The 25,530-nt window shown below is 45.3% G+C and overlaps 1 protein-coding gene and 1 non-coding gene across 5 annotated transcripts in view; both read right to left on the bottom strand.

Moving 5' to 3' along the window:
* The window catches only part of htt (huntingtin), a 31,258-nt gene extending 6,208 nt beyond the window's left edge, over positions 1-25,050 (bottom strand). For 2 of the 4 annotated variants that reach the window (XM_070856358.1, XM_070856361.1), the window contains exons 1-62: positions 24,691-25,050; positions 22,659-22,742; positions 21,771-21,891; positions 21,442-21,501; positions 21,172-21,251; positions 20,814-20,952; positions 20,174-20,315; positions 19,842-20,020; positions 19,537-19,741; positions 18,764-18,841; positions 18,240-18,643; positions 16,555-16,681; positions 16,323-16,438; positions 16,105-16,216; positions 15,764-15,901; positions 14,651-14,809; positions 14,459-14,556; positions 14,236-14,375; positions 14,040-14,103; positions 13,776-13,876; positions 13,271-13,417; positions 12,890-13,010; positions 12,616-12,761; positions 12,272-12,456; positions 11,968-12,191; positions 11,731-11,857; positions 11,525-11,649; positions 11,317-11,427; positions 11,064-11,141; positions 10,381-10,604; positions 10,212-10,290; positions 9,887-10,048; positions 9,740-9,795; positions 9,435-9,583; positions 9,034-9,170; positions 8,814-8,930; positions 8,546-8,668; positions 8,129-8,388; positions 7,872-8,014; positions 7,477-7,705; positions 7,139-7,280; positions 6,837-7,016; positions 6,328-6,504; positions 6,023-6,099; positions 5,049-5,184; positions 4,857-4,979; positions 4,554-4,761; positions 4,197-4,342; positions 3,777-3,954; positions 3,573-3,674; positions 3,283-3,467; positions 3,083-3,209; positions 2,876-2,979; positions 2,605-2,759; positions 2,372-2,511; positions 2,192-2,277; positions 1,958-2,088; positions 1,717-1,849; positions 1,313-1,468; positions 1,000-1,190; positions 329-443; positions 28-241 (exon numbers count right to left, since the gene is read on the bottom strand). In XM_070856358.1, the coding sequence (XP_070712459.1) occupies positions 28-241; positions 329-443; positions 1,000-1,190; positions 1,313-1,468; positions 1,717-1,849; positions 1,958-2,088; positions 2,192-2,277; positions 2,372-2,511; positions 2,605-2,759; positions 2,876-2,979; positions 3,083-3,209; positions 3,283-3,467; positions 3,573-3,674; positions 3,777-3,954; positions 4,197-4,342; positions 4,554-4,761; positions 4,857-4,979; positions 5,049-5,184; positions 6,023-6,099; positions 6,328-6,504; positions 6,837-7,016; positions 7,139-7,280; positions 7,477-7,705; positions 7,872-8,014; positions 8,129-8,388; positions 8,546-8,668; positions 8,814-8,930; positions 9,034-9,170; positions 9,435-9,583; positions 9,740-9,795; positions 9,887-10,048; positions 10,212-10,290; positions 10,381-10,604; positions 11,064-11,141; positions 11,317-11,427; positions 11,525-11,649; positions 11,731-11,857; positions 11,968-12,191; positions 12,272-12,456; positions 12,616-12,761; positions 12,890-13,010; positions 13,271-13,417; positions 13,776-13,876; positions 14,040-14,103; positions 14,236-14,375; positions 14,459-14,556; positions 14,651-14,809; positions 15,764-15,901; positions 16,105-16,216; positions 16,323-16,438; positions 16,555-16,681; positions 18,240-18,643; positions 18,764-18,841; positions 19,537-19,741; positions 19,842-20,020; positions 20,174-20,315; positions 20,814-20,952; positions 21,172-21,251; positions 21,442-21,501; positions 21,771-21,891; positions 22,659-22,742; positions 24,691-24,788 (8,794 nt within the window). In that variant the 5' untranslated portion in view covers positions 24,789-25,050. The remainder of the gene's footprint in view (positions 1-27; positions 242-328; positions 444-999; positions 1,191-1,312; positions 1,469-1,716; positions 1,850-1,957; positions 2,089-2,191; positions 2,278-2,371; positions 2,512-2,604; positions 2,760-2,875; positions 2,980-3,082; positions 3,210-3,282; positions 3,468-3,572; positions 3,675-3,776; positions 3,955-4,196; positions 4,343-4,553; positions 4,762-4,856; positions 4,980-5,048; positions 5,185-6,022; positions 6,100-6,327; positions 6,505-6,836; positions 7,017-7,138; positions 7,281-7,476; positions 7,706-7,871; positions 8,015-8,128; positions 8,389-8,545; positions 8,669-8,813; positions 8,931-9,033; positions 9,171-9,434; positions 9,584-9,739; positions 9,796-9,886; positions 10,049-10,211; positions 10,291-10,380; positions 10,605-11,063; positions 11,142-11,316; positions 11,428-11,524; positions 11,650-11,730; positions 11,858-11,967; positions 12,192-12,271; positions 12,457-12,615; positions 12,762-12,889; positions 13,011-13,270; positions 13,418-13,775; positions 13,877-14,039; positions 14,104-14,235; positions 14,376-14,458; positions 14,557-14,650; positions 14,810-15,763; positions 15,902-16,104; positions 16,217-16,322; positions 16,439-16,554; positions 16,682-18,239; positions 18,644-18,763; positions 18,842-19,536; positions 19,742-19,841; positions 20,021-20,173; positions 20,316-20,813; positions 20,953-21,171; positions 21,252-21,441; positions 21,502-21,770; positions 21,892-22,658; positions 22,743-24,690) is intronic. The other 2 variants (XM_070856359.1, XM_070856362.1) reach the window with 1 other exon arrangement.
* On the bottom strand, positions 10,861-10,990 carry LOC139199497 (small Cajal body-specific RNA 14). The gene has a single exon (XR_011584140.1). It is a non-coding gene; the product is annotated as a small Cajal body-specific RNA 14 (non-coding RNA).
* Positions 25,051-25,530: the final 480 nt, after the last annotated feature.

Below are 25,530 nucleotides of genomic sequence, written 5' to 3'. Positions count from 1 at the left end.
CATCAACTGCGTTAGCGCCTTTCTTACCAGTGTACATGCAGGTGAGCATGAGGCCCAGGGCAGCCATGGCTCTGTGTGGTGACGGCATGTTGACTCGGTCCACGCTGAGTTTCACCAGCGCTTCTCCGTCCACACGTGACAGCTGCTCTGACAGCAGGAGGCGCTCCAGACCGCGCAGCACACAGTGATAGATGACGGATGGAGTGGAGTCCTCGCTGGCCGACACCATCACGCCGCACAACTGGAAGGCAGGAACAGACATTTTTGCAAAGGGGAAAAATAAAGCCGAGTTCATATTAGTTCACACGCATATTCAGAGAATGTTTACCTGTATAACTCCAGCCATAAACTCAGCTCCTACATCCAGAGGGTAGTTCTCCATCATGTAGAAGGCTACTGCGCACATTACCAGCACATGCTGCTGGTTATGCAGGTTCACACAGCTGCAGCATACAAAGACAGAGGACATACAGAGAGAGTGGAACAGAAGAGACTACATTAAAATGAAACAAAGGCAAGTAGGAATTTGTTTGAAATGTGAGGGCAGCACCTAGTGGACAAAAGTTGTACAACCACATGCAGAGTGTGAGTTTCTGTGCTGCACACACCATAAAGGTATCGTGTTTCTGACTGTTGTCATATTGATGTGAAGGTGCACAAAGCTGGTCTCAGTGTACCGATAACAAGATTATAGTATCTCGGTATTACAAGAAAAATCACGCGCAATCACTGTGGGTCAGATTGCTGCAGTTTTGGTGCAAATGGGATGCATTCTATGCCAGACACTTGGTGCATGCATGACACAAAGGGTGAAAACGAGCCACAAGTAATGTTGTAGTTGACGAAAGACACTTGAATTAACTTAATCTACTGGAATATTAAGTGGACGAAGTTAAATTATCTAGACAGCAACATATTTAACCAACACAAACACTAATGTTTGACACATTTGCTCTATGAGGCTCTTTTGGAGATGAAGAGAATGAAAGCAATACTCACTGAGCGATTGCCCTGAGGTTGGACAGCAGGTACTCAGAGACAGTGGGAATGAGCTGTTTGGCTGTGTCATCCAGCAGGTCACACTCTAACACATACAGCACCCCATGCAGAGCCCCCATGCGGCTGGGCAGGTGGGTGCTGCGCAGGGTCGTCTCCAACAGGCGACACACAGGCTCTGCTATCACTTTGTCCTGGAGAAATACAGAGTTTTCATTCACTGTAGAGTAACAGTAGAGGTTAACCAAACACTACAACCAACCACAAACAGCCTTCCATTAAATAGGTCTCCCCACCCACACGCAGCCACACTCACCATGCCCAGTACAGCAGCAGCCTTGCAGATGGCAGGCACCAGGTATTGATTGAGGATCTCATCCTCTGGCGGGTGGAGCTTCTGCAGTTCCATCAGGGTGGAGAACATCATGTCAAACTGGTTCCTCTCTGTGAACAGGTCCGACACCGCCAGCAGCTACACAGATCCACAAGAGAGGGAAGACAGTGGAGAGAGAGTGAGAGGAGCGCTGGCGTATTTCTGTTGGATCGAATCAAGCATTTCTTTTCCAAATCAGACAAGCAGGTATGAATTGTAATTGTGTGGTTTCTAGGATAAGGAAAACTAAGGACTTTGCCTGAAACTGTTAAGACTTTCAAACTTATTCCTCAGGGAACAGGAGACAATACTTTACAGATGTGATTGACCAGATGTGTGCAGCTCACCGATCGAACCACCTCACTGATGAGTATGGTCGGGGTTCTCCTGTTACTCGGGGATCCAGGGATTAGCCACTGGCTGTAGAGCTCCAGGAGAAACTGGGAACACGAATGTATGTCCACACCTGCACGATGCTTCCTGAAAGCACAGACAGTGTTAAGTCCTGTTGAACATTCTGTTTTCAGTGCCCGAGCTGAGGCTCATGAGTGCGAGTGTGCAAGTGCCGTCTGCATTTCTTTGTCTGACCTTGAGTTGACAGGAGATACAGGAGGAGAGGTGGGGGCTGGTGCGTCTACTTCATCTTCTTCATCCTCACCCCATTCTTCCTCTCTCAGTGGGGTGATGTTGTTACCGAGCCACACCGAATGGATGGACACCTAAAAAAAGTTTGGTTTTAATTCTTAATGACAATAGATTTTTTTCAGAAGCATACCGTTTCTCAAGCTTCATTTTAACCACCATTTTTTCCAAACCTCTTACCTGCCCCAGTTTGTAGTCCATGTTGCCCAGCTCCCTCTCTGTGTTGATCTGAAGAAGCAGTTTCTCATGGCTGATCAGCGTGCCTGCTGAAACAACATTAAATGAGAAATTAGAGTTGTAGGTGTAAGTGCAGCAGCAGCTGTGGGTAGAGAGGCACTTGGCGAACGTGAGTTTTGTTACCAGCTGAGGCTGCTGACAGAGAGGGTACAGGGTCCCAAGCATGGTACGGGTGGTGTGTATGGACGTTGTCTCGCTTCGACACAAGAGCCTGAATCTCTCTCTCCACCTCACCCCTGATCACTGCAAGTTTCCTTCCAAACCTGGGCACACACACACACACAGTAATTTACACCTCTCTGCATGCTTATTCTGGGCATTACTACAGTGTAAATAGAAAGTAGCTGCATAGCTACCGTGTTTCCAGGGCTTTGAGGCTCTTGTTGCGGGGCTGCTGTTCCAGACAGCTGACTGCAGGGTTGCCAGCAGTGGGCAGGGTCATGGCACTTAGCACCAGGCTGGTGATGGCCTGCACTGCTAACACGTTCAACTGGGTACGCTCCAAGTCCTCCTTGAGACATGGGAAAGAGAGACAGAATGAGCTGTGGGATATTGCTTATACAGGAACAGCCTCACTATCCAGCAGCACGTTTAAGGATGTGAATAGTCTTGGGTACACACACACACCTCCTGCTGTGTCTCCTCCTCCTGGTCCATAGTGATGGGTTGGGTGACCAGCACCCCCAGTAGAGTGGCCCAGGTCTCCTCAAACTGCGTCCTGCTGCTCCAGCCTAAACATACAGCAACAATACCATTTAGATGACAGGTGGGACAGAATGGGACACAGAATGGATCCATTACTCAGACCAAACAAGTGTGTGTGTGTTTCTGTACCCAGTGTGTTGATGCGGTAGAGGAACTCTCTGAAGACATCCTTTTCCTGCAGGAAGTCCACAGGGATCTCAGGCAGCGTTGTTCCATACTCTCCTCCTGGCTGTGGGGACCAGCCCAGTTTCCAAACCTACACACACACAGTTTTAACAGACCGATACATTCATGCATACAAACTGAAGTCATATCTTTCACACACTGACCAGTGGAGGTACTCGGGTGTAGCTGTTGACAAGAGGCAGCCGGGACAGACTGATGATGATGTTGCGCAAGGTTGGAGTGAGAAAAGCGGGGAATGCACTGTTTCTACCGTGACCCAAGGCAAGGACGCTCTGCAGGCCTTCCACCAGCTCCGCCATGATCTCACAAGCCTGCCACTCAAACATGTCTGCAAACAGAGGGAATTTGCCATTGACTCCGAAAAGCAAAGCCCTGAAATACAAAATTACATAGAAACAACCCAGTTTTACTCAATCCCTAAGTGAGTGCTTACGGTCAGCATGTGCAGAGTCCACTTGGTCTCCTTCACCATCTCTCTCTGCCTTCATCTTTTTCTTCTCTGGATGCAGAAGCTGGTCACCAGGACTTACAGCCACTAGGAAGCAAAGATAAAAAGTATGACCAGCGTTGAAAAATCTGAGTCTGTGCGCTCCCCATGAGACGACTGCCTTCAAACATGTTCTGGTGGCCTCCTCACCTGCAGCAATGATGAGGCGTAGGCAGTAGATGAGGGAGCAGGTGTGTGTGGTGTACTCTGGGGTGGAGAGTTTGTTCCAGACACAAGGCTGCTGCAGGGCCAGACAAAGGCAGGACAGAGCCCACTGCAGGTCCACACTCAGGGGCAAGTGGTCTTGGAGGAGGTGCCACACTACCACCTGGGTGAAGAGAGAGACATAGGAGGGTGGAAGATGAATGCTGTAAGACAGTCACTTAAAGGTAGGTAACAAATATTTTTTGAGGGTAGAAAAAAAAAGCTTATTCATTATATTTTTAAAATTACTGACCGAAGCATGGAAATCTCAAAATTCTTAAAATTAAAGTTCTTTCAAATTACTTAACGGATTCTTGCTTGTAGATTAATGTAATCAAACTAGTCGATTAAAGTGTGGTCTTTTACCTCTATGGCAGTGCAGGTGAAAGTGGTGATGAGGTGTTCCTTGTCAGAGGGGATATGTAGTGAGGAAGGCAGCTGGCTCATACTCAGCAGGTACTGGGACAGAGCTCTGCAGAGCGACAAAACCCTGGGGTAGTAACCTGGCTCACCTGGAAAATAGTCACACACAGAATACTTAAAACTGTCACAGTGGAAGAACATTTCCCCTCAAATTTAGGTTTCAAACCAACACTTTTCCTGCTTGTAAAACACAATGCAACCTCAACATTGTACAGAACAATTCATGCTTAGTAAAGTCACTTCAAGTTCAAGTTGTACAAACTTAATGACACTTAACTTAAAAAGGGTGTACTGACTCACCATACACATCACCTAGTTGGTTCCAGTAGGGTTGTGGCTGTGAGGGCGGCAGGAAAGACTGGTGTGGGACAGGAAGTGACCCTGTGACCCCTGCAAGATGCTCCAGGGTCACCTGCAAGGCCGTCTCCAGTAAGAGCGACCCCTGACTCCGTGCCAACCGTTGCACCCCCATACTCAGGCATGGACACAGCAGGCTTAGGTTGAACTCCTAGGAAAAAGGGCAGGTTCAGATTGCAATATATTGTTATGTTCAAGAATATTTATCCTTGAGGTCTGATATTTAGGAACTGCAGTCTGTGTCACCTTGCAGCTCATGATGTTCAAAAGGTCAGCAGGAGGTAGTTTGGTGAGCAGTTCTGTCGTCTCCAACAGTGAAACGTCTCCCCGAAGACAACACTGAGACTTCACCAGAGCCACGTACCACTCCTATAAACAAAAATTATATATAAAAAGGGTTCATCTCCATAGACTCACACCCTGACCCCAATACCTCACCTTGTCTGCAATGACCAGTTCAGGAGCAGGGGGGGGATCCCCGTCCAAGGGATGTGATGTCACAGGAGGTGTGGGGCTGCTGGTGTCGGCAACAGTGGCTCTGAACCTGTCCAGCAGGGAGTAGAACCTCTGATGCCTGTGAGAAGATGAGCAGAGGATGACACACATAGAAAGGCTAATACCACTTTAGATATATGCGTGCATTATTTTAGCATCTGCCCTAAAACTATGTACAAAGCATGTACACTTATGATCTGGCCTGAGGAGGTAGACAATGCAAGTGCATACCCTCTACTGCTCCAGTCATTTCAATTAAGTAGGTCATAGGTAGTGGTTGCCCTGCATTTACATGGACCCTAATAGTCCACTAAAAATCTATCAGAACCTGAATCTGAGGAGATCAGAAGTAATTTTCAAGCAGTTTGAGAGGGGTGGTGTAAACTTTTGATCAACTGTTCAATAGACTCATGACCATGCGCCAACGCTTACTCTAATCGTTTCTCTCTAGCTGGAAAAAATTAGTTTTTTCTGCACATGTTTGCCCCACGTGAGGCAACGGTTACTTTTGCGGCAGATTATACACTTCACAGCAGGCAGAGGCACTTAGCACATGTCAAAGGAGTTATATTCCAATATATATTTATATTCTTTGGGTCATGTAAACACACAGCTTATCAGAATATCGTTCTGATTAAAGATTCTGATTTAGCAGTTTAACGTGGATGCTTAACAATCAAATAGAAGAAATATTGTCCATGTAACCGCAGTCAATGATATAATTTCAGTTTTTGCCCACTACACAATACATTTTTTCCTTGCGAAGGCTCTGTTGTTTAAATGTTTGTCTTGAGCACCTTTTTTTGCCTCAGTAATTGGTGTTCCGTGATTTTATTGAGTCAGTTCTGCAGTTTTCTGCACAATTTAAAGTAAAACGTGCAACAGAATGCTAAATTTACAAAACGGACAAGTGTTACCTCTGAGCCAAGCCACTGGTTTGAAGGTATTCCTGGATCCTGTCCAGTTCCTCCACAGGCAGCTGAGCTATACTGTTCTGCAGGTTGGAAGGACAGAATACCACATGGTCAATTTAAGAGAAATCACCAGTAAACTACATGAGCGTCACAGAAATACAAATTTCTATCTAAATACATTTCTGTGCTTGTATGGTTGTATTCATGAGCCCCCCCACCTATATGGCACTAAAACATAATTTATCACAGTCAGCTTACAAGAAAACTCCTCTGTGACAGGAAAATGCCAACCAATATGTAAGCCGTACTTGTAGTGTTTCAGCCAGCAGCATCTCTACCCTGCGACATGCCAGTGTGTCCACCATGCGAGCCAGAACCCTGAAGGGTGTACTGAGCAGCTTGTCCACATACAGCATCAGCAGGGAGCCAGACTGACTCAGGTGGATGCCCTCCAAACACTGTAGGGTCTTCTTCAGCATGGTAGGCTGCAAAGGAGGAGGCGATTCAGTTAGTCAGGCAAAAAAGGGACAAGAGAGCGAGGAGATGGATGCAAGAGAAAGGGCAACAAAATAAGGAAAAATTAAAATTACATCCGTGATAATGTACTGGAAAGATAATTAACAGTGGGTGACCTTATCAAAAGATGAGAAAGCAAAACATTTTCAATAGTGGGTGAATTAGTAGTAAAGACTTAACAGGATGAAGTGGGGAAAAGAAAAGAAAATCAGGACTTGTTTTGAACGCGTCTTATAAATAAAATAAGTTGACTAGTGAGGGATGATGGAAGGAGACAGAGATAAAAACGATGTAATCTCACAGTTGTGAGGTTGTCACAGCGAGACTGGATGGCCTGGATGAAGAGCCCGCTGGCTGCAGAGTTGCGGTGCACAGCACTGATGAAATCCTGCACTGGAGGCTCATGGGAAAGGTTGATGAGGTCGCGCACATGGTTGACAATCAGCCAGGTCAAGTGCTCAGAGTCATGGAGGTTCTGACACTAGAGACATGACAAATCAAAACGACACCTTAACATAAACGTTTGATAATCAAAACATTTCATGATCATAGTCCATATGTGCTTTATTACTACAGTATGGATACAACATTCGAGAGTCTCACCACATAGTCACAGAAGAGGATGAGGGCTCCCCTGCGGACAATCTCTCTGTTGACCATGGCTAACCGAGTCTCAGGCTTGTCCTCCTCTCCTTCCCCTGAGGAGTGAGGGCTCAGCAGCTTTGTGCAGGAGAGGCTTTGTCTCCTGGGGGTAAAGGGGAGGGAGGATGGAAACAGGGCAAAATAGTTCCTCTTATATCATTTGTTGCGCTACAACAGCCCTTTTATTCTCATACTGCGTTGTTCCATTTTGGGTGCATCTCCCCTGCCCACTTGAAAGTGTGAAGGTCTACAAAAATAATCAATGATATCAATGAGTCACTTGCACTATCTGCTCTTACCTGGGTGTCTGGTGCACCTCGGCCCACCAGGAGTAGTTGGTGTAGTTGATGATGAGGAGGACCTGGCACCACAGCAGCACCAAGGAAGGGTGGGTGGTGATCAGGCACTGCACCATGCTGTTCAGACCCTCTAAGGGGTAAAAAAGGCCGGCCTCTGTGCCAGTCTGCCCCCCTCCGCCCTCACCCTTCAGGAGACGGCTAGCTGCAGCTGTGATCCTTCGAAACATTCCTGGAAGGAAGAGGAAAGCAAAAGAGGGAAAGGAATGGCATGACATCCATGAAAGGACATCATGCAGCTGATTTGGTGGATTTGATGAATGTCATAGTTAATCTTAATATAAGCTGTTCTCGCATTATTTGAGACAGAAACTAGTATTGAAATTATGCAAGCTCACCACTTTTGAAGACATGTATGAGACACATGAGTAGTGTCCCCAGCTGCTGGCAGGAGAAGGTGTGTTGCTGCTCTGTAATGTCCACTTTAACCTGTCTGGAAGAAATGTCATCCAGCAACACTCCTACCAGCTGGAGCAGGAACCTGGAAGGAGGGGCAAATTTCAAGTGAAAGTGGAAAAGGGTAAACAGTATCGACATCCCTCAGTCCTTATGGCAGAAGTATTTTAAACTACAGACAGCGAACAAAGTCACTAACCTGGCAAAGGTCTCCTCCGGTAGGGCTTTTTGCGCCTCACCATTAGGTTCCTGATTACCGAGTGTCTCAGTAACGGGTGGGTCACTGGGGGAGGGGATCTGCTGGTGCAAGCGGCGGATTGTGTGGCAGGAGAGGAGATGTGGAGAGAGGGAGAGTTCGTGGACTCGGGACAGGACAATGTCCTCGGTGGACTGGGAGACAAGTACCCTGAGCACCGCCAGGATACCAGACACCCACAGCTGGACTGTAGCTACTGATGTCTGGGAGGAGCAGAGGTTTGATTTTTCAAGTCAGAAAACTCTATTTTGCAAACACTCAACAAAAAGTAGACAATTTATTGAGGTACATCAGATAGGCAAGTCAAAAACGTCTGTCTATGGTTTTTTGCACATTCAGATATCAAATGGGATGTCTCACCATGGTGACTGGGGTGGTGAACATACTCTTGAGCAGCATGTCTACAGGTCTGAGAGAGGAGGGCGCCACAGTCTCAAACAGAGTGTTCAACACTCCTAACGCCTCCGGGGAGTCCAGGTGCATCTGTGAAGACACATAATACAAATCTAAAAAACGTATTAAGACCACTATATTTTTATTATGTTGTAGTCTCACTGGCACATATTTGTCCGTGTGCGCCAACACGTTTGACCTTTGCTACTGAATAAAAAAAAACATATTTTCCTACCTGCTGCTTTGCAATCATGGGAAGTATGACATCAGCAATCTGCCTGGACAATCTCTTCCACTTATCCTCATTCTCTTTATGACACTGCTGAAGTACAAGGATGAACATCTCCAACACCTGTGACATGCATGTACAAGCAAACATCAGGCAGAGAAAAAGACTGGCTGGAACACTTAGATATGAGCGCCCTGCGTCCGGCTGAATTGATTTGCCGCCTCACCTGATGGTATTGCACAAGCCTGAGCAGCATGGAGACCACCACTTCTTTTTGTGTGTCCAGCTCTTTGCCTGCATCTGCTTTGTTTGAGCCCCTCAACACAAACAGGTCGTGGACTATTGGCTGCAAGGCTGGGATGGCTGTGAAGGAAAGCAAAAAAATCATATTACTTTGACTCTACTATACATCTATGTCTGTTTTTATGCTTCTGTTAAGGGTGATTATCAGTGTCCTACCCAAAGACAAACATGCATGCTGGTCCTTTAGCTTCAGTAAGGTTGTGTTTCTATGCGTTAGTTTGAAGTTTAGGAATATAAAGGACAGCAAACTTGAGTGCAATGTGTTTACGAGTAGAGGGAATGATTGTGTGCGAGTGCAGCGTGTACTGCTCGCGTTCCTCTCACCGTGTGTGACGGCCTTCCTGCCGCTTGCCATGATCCCGTCACACAGCTGGATGATCTTGGGGATGCTGATTATCTGCTTGGAGTGGTAACGCTCGTAAGACAGCAGCACCAAGAAGAAAAAGATGTTGGGAATGATGGCCTCTGAATCTCTGTGTGAAAAGTATAACAGGTATTTTGGTTCACAGGAAGGCACTGGAATATTTGAGCTTATTTGCAGCTAAGTGGAAGCAGGGTTTAATCACTTGTGTTTTTTGACTGACTTCTGAAACCCATGTGTGTCGATTACATAACAGCAAAACGCTTACCTGAACTGTCCCACTTCAATGTACTCAAACTGCTTCAGGACAAAGCCTATGAACACCTAAAACAGAAAATATCCTTCTGAGTGAGCTGAATTCCACAAGTTCAAGGTGAATGCATGAAAAAGCATGTGTTTTTTTTTTTTTTTAAACCTGATCAGAGTCCAGCAGGCAGTAGTTGACTCTGAGCTGCACGAGTTGGGCGAGCAGGTCTAGTACTTGTCTCTGCAGGGCCACAGAGGTGCTGGTTGTGTACTGCTTCAAAGCTTTGATCACCAGCGGCTCAAACAGACGAATGTGATTGTGGATGGCGTTCTGGAAAGACAAAGATGAGGCCACAGTGTGCAAAACAGCACCTCGCAAACGAGCACTGAAAATTCTACTTTATCAAAACGACATTTGGCATCTTGATCGTCAACATATAATCATAGCTGTTCACACTCTGAAATTGAAAAAGAGTGGAAACAATGTAAGTTACCTTATCGCCTCTGTGGCGTGTTGCATTTGCAATGTTGGACCTCAGCTGGTTTGAAGCTTTCTGCATTACATCAAACCATCTAAAAAGAGGAAAAAGGCAGGTTCTGTAACGTTCTATGTTTAATTGTGTGTATTTATCTGGGAGCATGTCTAATCTTGCTACAACTGACCCAGAAGTGTCCTGTTCGTGTTCAGCCTGCACCATGTTACGGAGACTGGCATCAGCGAGAGCCTGAGTGAAGTGAGTGTACGGCGCCATGAAGCAGTAGTGGTAGAGGCCTGGTCGCAGGCTGGATGATCCCAGACGGAGAGCCTTGCCCTGGGAACGGCTGGGTCCACTCAGGACACCTTCATATTGGGAGGCCAGGTTGGTGCCAAACAGGGTCTTCAATAGCTAAGGAAAGAGAAGTCTTCAGTTACTAGAGAAAGAGCAATAGTTTACATGTATGGCATTTTCAAACAGTTCCATGGGTGTCTTGTATGATATTCCACAATTTCAACGATCACCTAAGTGTTTGAGAAACTTTTTTCCATCCTGAAATATGTGACTGAAAAGTGCCAATTTTCCCTTCAAATTTAATTAGTGAAGCAAGCAAGTTCACCATATGTGGCTTGCATACTATTGCATGCGAGCGTGTGTGTGTGGGGGAGATGTATGGAACCATCGCACAGGGAGACCAATGCCTTTACAGGCCCTGTCGGCAGGAACCAGCCTCACTCTGTGTGGAGTCACACCAGTTGCAGCACACTGCTCAGTGCTGGAACCATAAAGACTGCCACACAATACATTTGGAATGCAAAAAAAGGAAAAAAAAAAAATCACTCAATTTACAATCAGAGACAGATTACTGACCTGCTGAACACACACAGTTGCCATGGTTGGTTCTCTGGAGAAACAGGACTTGAGGTAGCTCAAGATTTCCTCCACACACTGAGAGAAAATATAGTACATTTTATATTGAGTGATGAGTCAACATGAACAGCGGTTATACCGAGATCTCTATGAATTTATTTAATTTGATTTCATCCAGAACCTCAAGTTGGACCCCAGTAACAGTAGCTGTTACTGTGGTAATAACTAAATAAGTTACATAAACTATATTTACCTTGCTGATATCATGTAGTGTGGCCAGCTCCAGGAGCTGAGACAGAACATCTAGAGTGGCACGCAGGAAACCTCCAAACTTCTCTTGGCTACTGTGGAGGTCCAGCGTCACCTTGGAGATCACACAAATAGCCACATATTTAGGTAACAAGAACAACTGAAAAACATTTTCCGATAGGAGGTATTTTAAAGCCGATGCATGTGCTGACCTTGTAGTTGGCATGTGTAGCTTTGAGGACATCATAGAGCTTGAGGTAGGGTGGCAGGTGGTAGAAGCTGCCAATGGTGGTAGATTTGTTTACGGCTGTTGACCCTGTGCTGTCTGCTGGCCTGCCTGCTCACAAAAAACAACAAATTTACTCAATATTCACAGACACCTCAGACAGATCTTCTGTACCCGTGTTAGAGCAAGTACCTGTGTTGACTTCATTGCTTTTCTTTGGGCTCATAGGGGCAACACTGGGCTCAGCAGCCTCCTTCTCCTTGCCTTTTCTCCGTATGGGACTGAGGGAGGGTGTGTTGCCCAGGGAGGGGAGGGTGGCCTATAATAAAGGTACCAAAGTACAAAATAAGGTGGTCTTCCTGTGGATGCAACTTTCTAGTAAAACGGGCAATGAGCCAAACAAACACCACAAATGCTCTGAACAGTTACCTTAACTGCTGGTCCAGGTGGCGTGTCATCCAGCACATGGGCACAGATGTTGAGGACCTTCAGTAGGTGGGAGAAGAGCTGCTCCACCATGACCACCAGGGAACGCTCCGACAGCCCGGCCCAGGGTTCCTCCATTTTATTTTGGCCTCCACTGGTATTCGTGCTGCCACTGCTGCCTTCTTCCTCCCCAGACCAGGGGTTGCGCATGCATTTCGGAGCCACAGCTGGGAACACGATTGACACACTGGTTAATCAATAACAGGCTAATGCATGGTCAGGTGCAATTCATATGCATGTTACCCACCAGAAAGCAGATTGCCACAAAGTATAAGTGCATCTTGGTGTGCAGAGAGATCCAGTGGAAACCAGGCAGAGGAGAGTAAAGAGAGGACCATGTTGGCCATTCCTACTGTCAGAGTCCTCCGTTCAGTGTCGGGTGCAGACAACGAGGTGGTTGAGGAGGTTGGAGCACTGCTGGGCTGCGACAAGCTGCAGAACAGAGGAAAGGAACACGGTCATCAGGTGTGTATAGAGAAAGAGGAATTGAAATAAGAGCATGAGGAGCGTGGAATTAGATGTCAGATTATGCAACTAGTCTGCTGCATTTGTATAGTTAATGGGTGAATTCATGAGAGACTGTGGACAAACCTGAGGGCCCTGCCTCTGCTGCGGTTGAGACTAGAGCGGGATGAAAAGCTGCTGCTGGAGCTAATGTAGCCACAGTGCCAGCCTGTGCTCCATGTGCACACTGGAAAATTTAAAGCCATGAGACACAAGGCCTCACAACAGCCAAACTGCAGAGAAACAGACAGAGGGATGGTGGTAAGCCATGTTATCGTGAAAATACAAAAAGCCCACCCACCAGAGGCTTATTATGCAGCAGGTAAAACAGGACAGGCGTTACGCGTGTCTGAAAGCTCACAGTCAGGGCTCTGGAGGTAGAGGATGTGAAAGCATGGGAGACGGCAGTAACGACTCGGGACAAATTGTTCTCCACTGTGACATCAGACACAGCATTGGACAAGTTGAAGCCTCTGTATGTCCTGGCAGACAAAAGATCAAAATTAGTTCAAAGATTGTGTTCTTTGTCATGAACTGTAATTGAACTTTAAGAAAAGCAAATTCTAAATTTCATTCAAAGCACTTGTGATCACATGAAAAAGACACTTGGAATGCCAAACCACAGCTTACCAAAAGAAGGAACACATGAACAATGATCTTGAGAATGATTTCTTATCAATAGGAGGGCACAGAGAGCATATGAGACGTGACACTATAGGCATGTGTTTTTGTGTGCATGTACCTTGTGATTGTGCTAACAGTGAACTGGGAGGGGGGTTGTGTCTCATGCATCAGCAGCTGCAGGTAAACTGAACTCTGGTCCCGGGCAATAGCTACTACTGGGTCCACTTGACCTTGGTCACAGTCATAGAACAACCTGGAGACCATCCTAGTAGAGAGAGAGAAGACATGAGGGAAGGCTTAGGAGAATGAGAAGGGAGACGCTTACACGACAAGGTTATTCGTTAAATTAAGCTAAACTGAAAACTAAAATGAGGCATAAAAAAAAAAAAACATTGCAGTTAACTGACTTTAAAAATTTGCAAATGTTTATTGAGCCTCGTATGTCTACATGCCTTCACAGGCATTAAAATACCAATTCTGGACTGCTTAAATCTTACAAATGTAATTCAGGAAATAAACACTTAAAAGTAAAATAATTAAAATCAAATGCAAGTCTGCTCGTCTACGAGAAAGTCTAGTACAAGATGTGTGAAATCAATGTACAGTATGAAAAGATGGTGTACCTGCTGACAGCAGAGGCTGCCACGTGCCGAACTCTGGGGTCATCATCTCCCAGCAGATGGATAACCACATTGTTCAGGACTCGTTCCTGCAACCGCAGCCGCTGCACAGAGAAGAATGTGGACAAATTAGGGACGAGTCTCAGCAATTCAAGTGTAAAACTTGGATACACTATTTTATTGCTTGTCGTTTTCAGACAAAACGCATGCAAAGACTTGTATTTCCACAGCAAGACTACAAAAAGAAAGTCAAATGTAGGACCTTACCCCAGTATAGTGATGATCCCCTTTGTGCAAAGTCTCCGTCTTCCTCTCAAGGAAATTAACTAACCTAAAAAAGGAAAGACATTTTTAATGTGTATGATATTGTGATTTAGAAAGTGCACAGGCCATCCGTCACAGCAAGATGCCTATGCAAGTAATTGCAATTTAAAAAAACAAAAAACAAACAAATTGATCATACCGGAAGTCCATCTCAGCCAGGGTCTCCAAGAGCTCAGTGCGAACTAGCCAATAGGAAGAGTCCCTCAGAGCAAGAAGGTCTATCACCAACTGTAGGCCGAGCTCACTCAGGGTGCTGCTGCACACCGTCATGATGCAGTGCTGAAGCACATAAAAAACAAAAAAGGTCAGACACGCACACACAGAGAACTGATTACCAATACATGTGAACAGATCCGTCTTACCCTCACTGCAGAACAGGCCAACTTGCAGGTGACAGAGGATTCATCTTTCAGAGTTTTCTGGAGCAAAGGCACCAAGTCCACCAGGGACAGAGGGTTACCTGGAGAGCATCAGGACAGATGGGTGAGGAGAGGAGGACAGAGCTATCAAATACCAGCCAAGCTTTTAAAGCAAGTACCCCTCCACACACTAACCTGTTGCACTCTGCACACTGGCCAGCCAGGTGTGTATGTTGTAGCGTGTTTTGGTGAGTGCGGCCTGTATGATGGCTCCACAGAGGATGGCTGTGGCCCCTCTGATCTGAGGGTCCCCATGGTCAATGAGGCCCAGCATGTCACTAATATACTGCTGCTCTGCAGGGGGACAGAGAAAGAGGGCAGAGTCAATAGTCAGTTAAAGCATTACTTACGCAGTACATGTCAAAATATACTGTGTGCACAGCAGGAAAAGCAAATATCCAAATAATACAATAAATTCCAATTAGCTGCTTCAGTTTAAGGCCTTGTCCACACAGAGATATTTTCCCCTCAATTTTAATGGAAAACACAGCACTGGTTACTGTGACACCTGAATAGAACTGAGCCATTGTTAATGTTATTAGCAACACCTGTGCTTTTCCAACCATGACAAATGTCTGCTGTGAAAATAGGCCCATTGTGTTAAGCAGTGGAAACCAGTCCCAATCAAACAACCTGCTATTTCAATACAGGTATCCACATTTAAGACAGGCATTAGTGAGCTGAACACTGTTGTCATTAGAAAATTACCTGCAACAGATCAGAGATGCATGAAAACACTAAAATATTTCTGAAAACTGAATTTGAAGTGCAGCATGGTGCTCATGCTGAGGATTACAAGAGATCCACAGCCAGCTCCCAGGGTTCAGTATTTCTGTTTATCCATATCAATTGTATCATATCATCCTTAATACTTCCTCTCTTCACCTCTCTCATGTGCAGATGGACATCACAGTGTGAGCTCACAGATCCCTGGCAGACCCACACAGGTGTTTACAATTATGGCCTGATTAGAACCTCTTCTCCAGAAATCTCTCTCACTCTCCTTTTAGTTTACGGGTTTGTGAGGTCAATTAACCACATTTAAGTCTAAGAATCAAACTGAGCAGAGGTCTAACCCTGAACAAGTAGAAACACCTGTGTGGGTGTGCGAGACTTCTAATATTCTATTTTGTTGCTCTAGTAAATGACTAATAAAAACACTTTGTCTACAGCTCCAAAGTAATTTTAATACTGTCAAGTGTCACACATCCAGTAAACGGGCTTGTCTTTAATTTTCTTTTTCCCTACCTTCTATTGGAATACCGTCCAGCGGCTCCAGGTAGAGGGAATTAAAGAAGGCTTCAGGATGCAGCGCTGCTGCTGCACCAACACAGCTCACAGCCAGAGCCTTCACGCTCACTCGCACCTCCTTGTCAGGTGTCAGACCTACAAGAACATAGCACAATAAAGGAAGATAGAAACAATTAACAATACTGTATCTCTTAATCTTGTTCGTTGTTTGAAATACTGTTCTGTGATTTAAAGTGTCACTAGTCCTCTTTTAGACTGATCATTCCATTTGTAGGCAAATATGATGACATTTTAAAAACATCTTTTGTACATTTTGAGGAGGTTTTCTAAACATTCACCATTCTTTTGTCCCGTCAGCAGGAAGGAGGCAGCAAGAAGCCGTACACAGTGCACGAGTGGCTCCACCTCCTGGTCTGTATAATGTCCAATTGGACCCTTTATCCGCGAAGGCTAAGAACAACACAAGACAGTCAAGTTAGAGACGAGCACAATAAAGTGTGCTTTCTCTGCCACCCATTGCAAAATACTGAGTGTTTTTGCGTCGGCGTGTCTTTACCTTGTTGTCAGGTTCGGGTTCAGCAGGTTCGTCCTTTGGTATGAAGCGGTCCACGCTGCTGTCTGAACCTTGCCGGTTGTGACCTCGGCCTTCGAAGAGATGAGGCTTGCTCAAAGCTGCACAGAAAGAAGTAAACATTATTTAAGCTTTATATCAATAAGCAGAACCTGCCTTCAGTGCAAACCGGTTTCTGTGTTTCTATGTGTGTGCACATTTGTGTATATCAACATACCGAGTGCTGACTGCAGGAATGGTTCTGGAGGTTCTTCTTGGGTGGAAGGTGCTGCTCCTTCATCTTCTTCATCCTGTAGTGTTCCAATCTGCATCCCAGAGTACTGGCTCTCACTGCCATCCAGCACCTAATGCAGACACACAGAGCAAACATCTTCAGAGGGGAACTAAACACACTGTCCAGAAAGACCAAATGCAACACACTGGAAATGCGACTGCATGCAAAGGATACCTATATAGTAATATAATAGTTCTGACTCATTCATTATCCAGTTAGATTTGCTGGATTGAGGACAAAGACACAGCATAACAAACTGAGTCATGCTTGGGTTAACACCATGTACAGCAAATCAACTACATACAGGAAAAAGCACAGGCTTGAGACCTCAACAATTGTGGTTGCCACAATCCAGAGGAAGAGCAAGCTTTTGATCCAAACTATTCAACTTGGAAAAGGAACTCCTCTTATATCAAGTATTATCTATACCAGATAAACTACATGGAGGTACACACACAGCATTTTACAGAAGTAGTTTTTCCTAGCAAAATGTATAAAGTACTCTTTATCCAAGAAATTGAATTGTTTCTCCAGGTTTGGCCTCCGCTGGAACAAAAGCCTGTCGCAGCCTCTCGAAAAAGGTAGAGGGAACCAAATCTGAGGGAAAACAATTAAAAGGAACAGATGGCCTTCATGCTTCTACTTTGAGCTCTTCACTGCAAGCCAACAACATGGGATGTTGGGGTTGCTACAAAGGGCTTTCAAAAGCATCTCATTTTTGGGAGGAAATCGCTGGAAACAAGGAAACGAAGGAGGGGCATAACGAATCTTCGATGACAACAAGACGGGGGGAAGTAGCAATAAGGGAAAATTCTGTGCATGGGTTGTGACGAACAAGCTAAAGAAAGGAGAAGGAATGAAAGAAAGCCAAAGATCTGCAGACAGGCAAGCCCCTCAAACTGTCCAATTGGCTGACCTTGTCACTAGTGCTAGAGGACGAGGTGGCATAGAAGGAGGAAGAGGAGGAGAAAGAGAAAGAAGAGGACGAAGAGGAAGCAGTGTACACAGAAGAGTCGCTGTCTGTGGCATCGGGACCCTCGGTGGAAGTTGGCGAGGGAGGGGGCGGCTCGATCACCCGCGGCAATGGAGTGCGCGACTGCGACGACGTGGGGAGAAGGATAGAGGAGAAGGGGCAAGACCATAGAGGTAGAATTGTTAGAATGGACAGTCTCACACTAAAATGTCTCTGGAGGGGAGCTAGATAACATGAACTGCCTCCCAAAAACCCAAACAGTTGAATCAAGTGTGATATCACATATTTTGCTGTGAGATTTTGTGCTATGCAAAAGTATAAGGTAGATAATGATAAAAAAAAAACCCTGATACAGCCATTTAATGGTAAAAAAAACAAACAAAAAAAAAACTGGCAAATGAAAGCAAAAATGAAAATTTTGTCCATTCTACAAATCCTAATTCTATGAAGTGTAGCATCATTCATAAACTGGGAACTATGCCATTAGGGACATTAGGGTTCATACTTGATTATAGCATTACATGGCAATTAAGTGTTTCAGCATCTAGGGAAGCTCACCTCCTCTGTATTTCACACATACGCAGAAGTAAAGCATTGCATGTTCAAGTTGGATTCAAATTAAATCTCTCTCGCAGGCCCACAGTGTCACACTGACCAGTTCTGCTACGTCCGAAGGGGTGACAGCTGAGTCTGGTCCCTCTGTGGTGGTTTGGGAGGAGTCGCTGGGTGGAAGTGAGCGATCATTAGTTCCTAGCAGAGTCACGCCTTCTCCTAAGGGCCCTCCCTCCGGCGTGGCATTCTCTGGGGTGGTGTAGTCGGCCGTCTCTGGAGTAATGTTGGCCCCGCCGCTGGAGCTCCGACTCAGCATTTCCTCCTCGTTGTCATTGGGCGACTCAGGAGTGTCTGATGCAGATGTCCCGCCTCCTCCGCCGCCCTGCTCTGAGGAGGCACTGAGGTCCACAGAGTCGCCAGGCTGCAGGGTATGCTGGGAGGAGCGTGGCTGCTCGGTGATGATGTCCACCTGAGCAGCGGACGAGCCGTCTGCACCAACGACTGACGCTGAAGGAAAGACATACGCAGAGCATATTTTTTACTGCTGGATGAAGCTTTACCTTCTAGTTTTTAAAAGTGAAATACAGTGCGACTGCTGCAACTGCCAATTCACATTCTGCCTCTCACCTGTGAAGGCACCGGTGGTGACCTCTGTTCTCTCAGCATCGTCTTCCAACCCATCCTCCTCCCCAGAGAGCATTTTACCTGGACACAACAGGCTTAATGTCAACATAGCACCAGCATCAAGAGGGAGAGAGAGACTAAAACCTGGGTGGTACGAATTTACCTTTAACTGACTGCATTAAAAACCACAACAACAGATTCTGCCTCAGCTTTTCGTGTATATATATATTTATACACACACAAAAGTAAATATTGTACATTCTAAGCATTATATCAAGAACCTGATAAATAATCAACCACCGTACGTCACTCAGATGGATGTTAATTTGCTTAAACCCTGACTGAAACATCAGTCAAGAGGGTAGAGGTGGGCAGGGGAGATAAATAGATTAGTCACCTCTCTGTTTCCTGAGAAGGAGTGGACTGCAGGAAGACCCTCCCCCCGCTGAAAATGGCGGGAAAAAGGAAGTAGAAACAGGGGTTGAGGAAAAGAAAAGCAGCAAAAGATCAGAAGCTCAGTTAACAAGCAAAGAAAAGAAGGCCATGAGCACAAAGCACAGGAGAAGCTAGAGAAGAGAAACAATACAGTTTGGTCGACTTGTTATTTGCCAAAGTCAGTCAGTAAGGGTTAATGAATTAAAAGCTACCTGAAGTGGATACATTGGTGTCCCGAGTGCAAGGAGACTATGCAAAATACTGTAGAGCCCACATTCTATTGTACAAAAGGGAAAACCAGCTTCCCGAACGCAGTTCCAAAGGATTGATTGATTGTTTACCAATGAGCTCGAGGATGCTGCCAGAGCGTGCGCGGCTCTCAGCTTCCTGGCGAAACACAGTGGCGTGTGGGATGCTGCCAGCTGTGATGAGCATGTGCAGAAGCTCTGGCGGGGGAGTCCTGAACATCTGCTGCAGGAGCTCCAGAGCCGCCGTGACCACATTGTGATCCCAGTGCTGTGTGTAGTGTAGGGTCAACTCGTACACCTGTCACACACACACACACACACACACACACACACACAGCTATAACTCTATAATTAATAGAAAAACACAGACATCCACACAAATACCTTCTTCCTTTTACCTGCAACAGTTGTTCAGGTGTTGGCTGTACATCAGCCTCCTTCCTCATGACTCCGAAGCTTCCTTTGAGGCTGGTGGTGTTGACTTGCTGCTGCAGCAGAGGCATCAGGTAGCGAAGGGTTAACAGCACCCCCAGAATTAGGTGGCTGGGGTGCTCCTCATCCACTGGAACCAGCAGACCTGGAAACAGACGTTCATCATCCTGGGTACTGTGGCTGAAAGCAGTCTGATACCAAACAAGTTCACCAATGTTTGCTGAAATAAGCGTCGCTGTTGAGGAAAAACTGGGAGAAAGTGAATGTGTGTTAGAGTGTGGGCCTTCATGTGTCCTACCCAGCAGCACATTAAGGAGCCATGTGTAGAAGTAGCTGGTGCGTCTGGAGTGTTGGCACACACTGACGGCTGAGCTGGCTGCTGTCCTTCTGATGGTGGGGGAGCTGGACTTCAGGTTGGCCACAAAGGACTTCAGCAGCACCTGGGACAAAAATGGTTGGTATATCATGAAAACAAGCATTGAGGATTGGGAGATTAGTACAGGTCCACGTGGTAGCACGGAAACCAAGGAATATTAGTGAGCCAGAAGCTTTCCAAAAGAGACGTGTCAGAAGTGTGTGAGAAACTGTAAGAAGCTTTTACTGGGAGGCCATAAAGGTTTAAAGGATGCACAACAACAACAACAACATATTGACTTTGGAGTTGGATAACTTTGCTAAAGGGCCTTTTTGGAGAAAGTGTTTTCTATCTTTAGTACTATTAGAAAGCTCAACATTATGTTGCATTATTGGTAACCAATACCAAGTTAAGATGCTTTTTGACATCATTTACAGTTGCAATGTTAACAATGACTTTGAAGTAAACTAATTCAAGCCTATTCTTGATGGCTGGAGAAGAGAAGAAACAGAAGAGGAAATACCAAATATCCCCAGACAAAAAATGAAGCAAAATTATTTGTGTTTCTGCTTTGAGAAGATACCTTGATCTCGCCATCATTGGCGAAGTGTCCCAAGGCGGACATGATCTTGGGCATTGCAGCAGCCAGCGTCTCCTGCACCGTTTCCTCCTGCCGCTTAGTGATTCTAGCAAGGCATGGCAGCAGGTTGACCAGGTAGGGTCTGGACCACAAGAGATGGAGGGAGGGATCAGAATGCAGTCAGACAGTGAGTTAGGAAGTCACTAACTATGGCTGACTATGAGTCATGCATTGTTAAATACTTCAAAAAAACACCCCAACAGAACACATTTAACTTAGCTAAGGAAGGAACCATATATACTACCAAGTAGTTCAACTGATCTTAAGAAAGTCCATTTACACTGTACACCAGTGTGTATACCTGCATTTCTGTGGTCTGATGAGGTGGGCAAGCTCAGCAAACCTCCATAAAGCTGCCCTCAGACTCCGAGAGGCACCGTTCTACAGAGATACACAAACTCATTAATATCGCCACAAACACCTGTATCATTTATTAATCCACCAAGTTCTACAATCATACTAGCACAGTATCTTATAAGAAAGAGTTTTCATTTTCACACATTACATGAAATAAATGTCAAACTTTGGTCATTAGTCTGTGAGAATGATGCTGATGCATTGAAGAAAATACCTTTTTAATTTCTTTGTACAGCTCAAGCTGCAATCTAGGCAGGTTGGAGTCCATCAGCGCCTGAAGATAAATATCAAGATGATCAGTCTGGGCAGTATGGCTGATTTAACAATAAAAACAGATATAAAATCTAACAAATGTCTTAATAATGTATACTTGATGAGTATGTGATAACACATCTGGTTACATTATGCAAATCCAATTTCAGGCTCATTTTCGGTGCATGTACCACGTCCTGAGTGAGTACTGTGAGTACTGTCCTGTATTACTGAAGAAAAATCTGAACACTGAAAAGAGCCTTCCTGGAGGAAAGAGGAGGTCCTGCTCACTTTGATGATTTTGTTCAGGCACTCATCGGCAACCATCCGGACATCTGACTCGCTGTCATCACTGCAGAGCAGGAACATCTCCATGGCGATGCCCAGCAGTTTCTGAAACTCTGGAGATGTTCTGTTCCCAGGACCATAGAGGAGAAAAGTGAGGCAAATGTCAAAACACATAGAAATATTCAACTCAACAGGCATTCTTTGTATATATAAAATTATTCTGAAGTGTTCACGCAGGAAACACTCAAACACACCCTCACGAGTGACATTCTACCACACACGCACGCACGCACGCACGCACGCACGCACGCACGCACGCACGCACGCACGCACTAGTAGCTAGGTAGTTTATCAGATTTAATGAGATGGGAAGAGACTTTATGCAGAATTATTGAGGATTATTGTCATTATTAGTTCTGAACTGCCTGGAGCTGATCATCCCTGCTGTGATTGAAGCAGTATTGGTGCCTAAAAAACACTGGCACTCTAGGGTACCAACTTTATTCTTGCCAATAAAAAGCTAAAAGCCACCTGTAATAAGAGCAAACTCAGCTTTACGTGAATTAACGCAGACGGAAGCCATCTTTGAACGCTCACAGCTAAAGACACCTTTCATACAACTTGTAAGACATCACGAGTTTCAAATCTTCCACAACTCTGTGACACAGCTCAGCAGTAGAGGTTGATATACGGTATATAATACACTCCAAAAAGTGCTCTTCATGCAGTGTGAAAGTGTTATAGGAGTAGATTAAAAGCACATGAAGACAGAAGGAGTAAGACTGAATATACAGTAGATCCGTGTTCTGCACGCGCAGCATTAATGTGGTATTGCTCATTTAACACTCTGTTAAAGGTAAAGTTGCTTAAAAACATATTAACCAGGCCTACCTCAGAGACTGAGCCACAATGTTTTCACATATTGTCAGGCAGTGGGTGACCCTGTCCTTCTTTGTGGTAGCCTGCTCCTTTTTCCTGTGTAAGAGGAAAGATGGAGAGGATGAGAAGAAGGGAAGGAAAGCAAGAGGCAGCAAAAGACAAGGAAAGATAAGGGCAGAGAGAGAGAGAACAATTGGGTTCAGAGACTGAGGAAGTACTTCTGTGAAACTGCCGGACGTCATTTGATCTCTAAACAGGACCTTAATTAAATCTCTTGCTTGCGGACAAACAGTTCAACAAATGGAATACTGAATATCAGAAGTCAGTGCCACCGCGTAAAACACTGAAACACTGGACACTTCTGTTGCCATCACTGACAACACATCAACTAAGGAGATCCCCATGATGAAATTTAAAATCAAGTCAAACCCAAGTCTTAGTCGAGAAAAGTGAGATATGTCCATTTCACAGGACCACATTTTCAGACCCATCAGCTCCGCATCTAACTATCAAAAAGTGTTTCCAAGCAGTGACAGAACAGCGTGCACCACTACATTAGGTGGAATGATTCAATTATTTATGGCCAGAATGTGGAAGCGAAGGATCATTACTTGTTGTGCAGCTGACTCAAGGTAGAAAGGTCATCTGCAAATAACAGTAGTTCGTAGGCTACATAATTCAATAATTAAAAATGATAAATGAGGTGTATAAATCTTTGAGACACTGCAAACATCAGTGTAACAGTGCATGTTGTTAACACAGTGGACTTAGAAATGAGCAGGGCCTGCACTATATTGACAACCTGTGATTATAACACAGTGCACAACAGTGAGATCTTCTTGTGCTTGCTCATGACTTTCCAAGGCATGATGTTCATCATATGAAAGCAAAGCAGCTGCTGTTTTTCCAAGTCAGACCCAACAGCAGCTTTCCACTGACTGCAGAAACTCATTGCCTGATGGCAGAGAACTGGCTTCCTTCTAAACTAAGTCCTTATTGGCACACCAAATTCATTCATGCTGAGTTTCAACATTTAATCCTGTCTAGATTAATAGCCTTCAGCTGTTGGACTACAAGCTGATACTAATTTGATACAACAAAAGCATGATTAACAACATAGTTACAGGTATGACATTAGTGTAAACTAAGCAGTGTAACTACAGTACATGAACTTGAATAACTGGTTATACTGAAACATAAACGAGACACAATCCATTATGAAGAACGCATTGCTTTGTGCACCTAAGGACTATATGGAGAGCCTGGTGAGTTTTATCACCAAACACAGAATTTGACAGAGCTTTTTGAAATGACTGACTTGGCTGAACAGTTACATCTGAAAAGGTGATGTCATTCCTAATGGTGCATGGCACGTGTTCCTTGACTGAAAAAAGCTTGGTTCAGTGGAGCAGCAGCAGCAGCAGCACCCAAAAAGGGCACACAGCCCTGGACGCTTCACAGTTTCTGGCTCCACAGATCAGACCGGGGTGCGATGGACGGGTGTAAATGACGTCAGCCCAGAAGGCTACCATATTAATGTAGCTGCGGTCGTAGTTATGATATCCAACACTACTCTCCTGTGCAATTGCCTGCACGGTGTTGTGCTCAAATTGTGAGCGTGGCTCTCCAGACAGACCTGCTCATACGAGATACGCTTACTGACACTGAACATTTTATTTGGTCCCTGTCTAACCCCCTTTTGCAGGTGCGTGGGCACCAATTAGCTGAGTTAGCCATCATTCGGCTAGTTTGACCCATTAGATTAGCCGAGCTGAAACTCAAACGATGTTAACGTCAAGTGGAAAAGCCTCGCAGGGAATTGGTCCGATGTCTGGCAGTAGGTACGCTTAAAATAATTCAGAAGTTTAAATAACAGCTTAGACTGTGGTTGCTAGCATGCATGTAAGCGTCACTAGCTTCGAGCTAGCTATAAAACCTTGGATACCTTAGAGACACTACCGTTAGCTAGCGAGCTATGCTACCTGTGTAGCTCAGCTGCTGTTAGCTTGCTATGCGATCCCCATTGAGCAAAAAAACAACTTACTGCCTCTGGACAAGCTCCTCTGCGGTTGGTGGTCCCTGTTGCTGCTGGAAAGACTTAAGAGACTCAAAGGCCTTCATCAGTTTCTCCATGGTGGCCATTTTAGCAATCAACAGTAAGCAAGCTAGTGTAGCTAGCTAATATTTACTATGTAAGCTAACTAGCTAGCACAGAGGGGACAAGTCAGCGCACAGAGAGCAGCGGTGCGTAGTGCGACGAGCGTGCTAACACTGCTCGCGACAACTACCACCAGCTCTCCGCCTTCTCTTCGTGCGAGGTATCTCTTATTCTTTCACAATGTTATTCCTAAATGAGCGAATTCTTGGTTGATAATAAGCCATCTTTGATGCTGCGTTGCGCTCCCCCGACAAATCAAACCAGGAAGTGGCATATGTGAGAGCCGTGACAGAGAGGGCAGGCGTGCAAAGTAAACGACCAATCAGAATGCGGGATTTTGTTGAGTGACGTTAGAAGAAACCAATGAGTGGCTGCGGATTTTTTTTCTTTTGTTGTTATTGTTGCTGTCACGGGATCGCTGTAATCCAGACTGTAAAAATATGTTTGTGCAACACCGATACGGTATCTGGCTTTTATCCATGCACCAAGAAAGATGAGTAGGATGTGTGACAGTGGGGAGAGCCTCCTGTGATTGAGATCAAGGAGAAAAACACGTGTTTGGAAATCTAATTTATCACAGTATTGTGGGAATGAATGGAGAGAAGCCAACTGTGCAAGAGAGAGAAATCTATGACTCTAGTGTGATGTGGTGAATCCCCATATAATGGCGAGGGAGGCTGTAGTTAGAGCTTTAATGAAGTCTAATCTGTGTGCTCTAGTGTCACC

The sequence above is a fragment of the Pempheris klunzingeri genome, chromosome 3 (assembly GCF_042242105.1).
Source record: "Pempheris klunzingeri isolate RE-2024b chromosome 3, fPemKlu1.hap1, whole genome shotgun sequence".
NCBI lineage: Eukaryota > Metazoa > Chordata > Actinopteri > Acropomatiformes > Pempheridae > Pempheris > Pempheris klunzingeri.
Note: the sequence above shows the minus strand (reverse complement) of the source record. Positions and strands in the feature narration are given on the sequence as shown.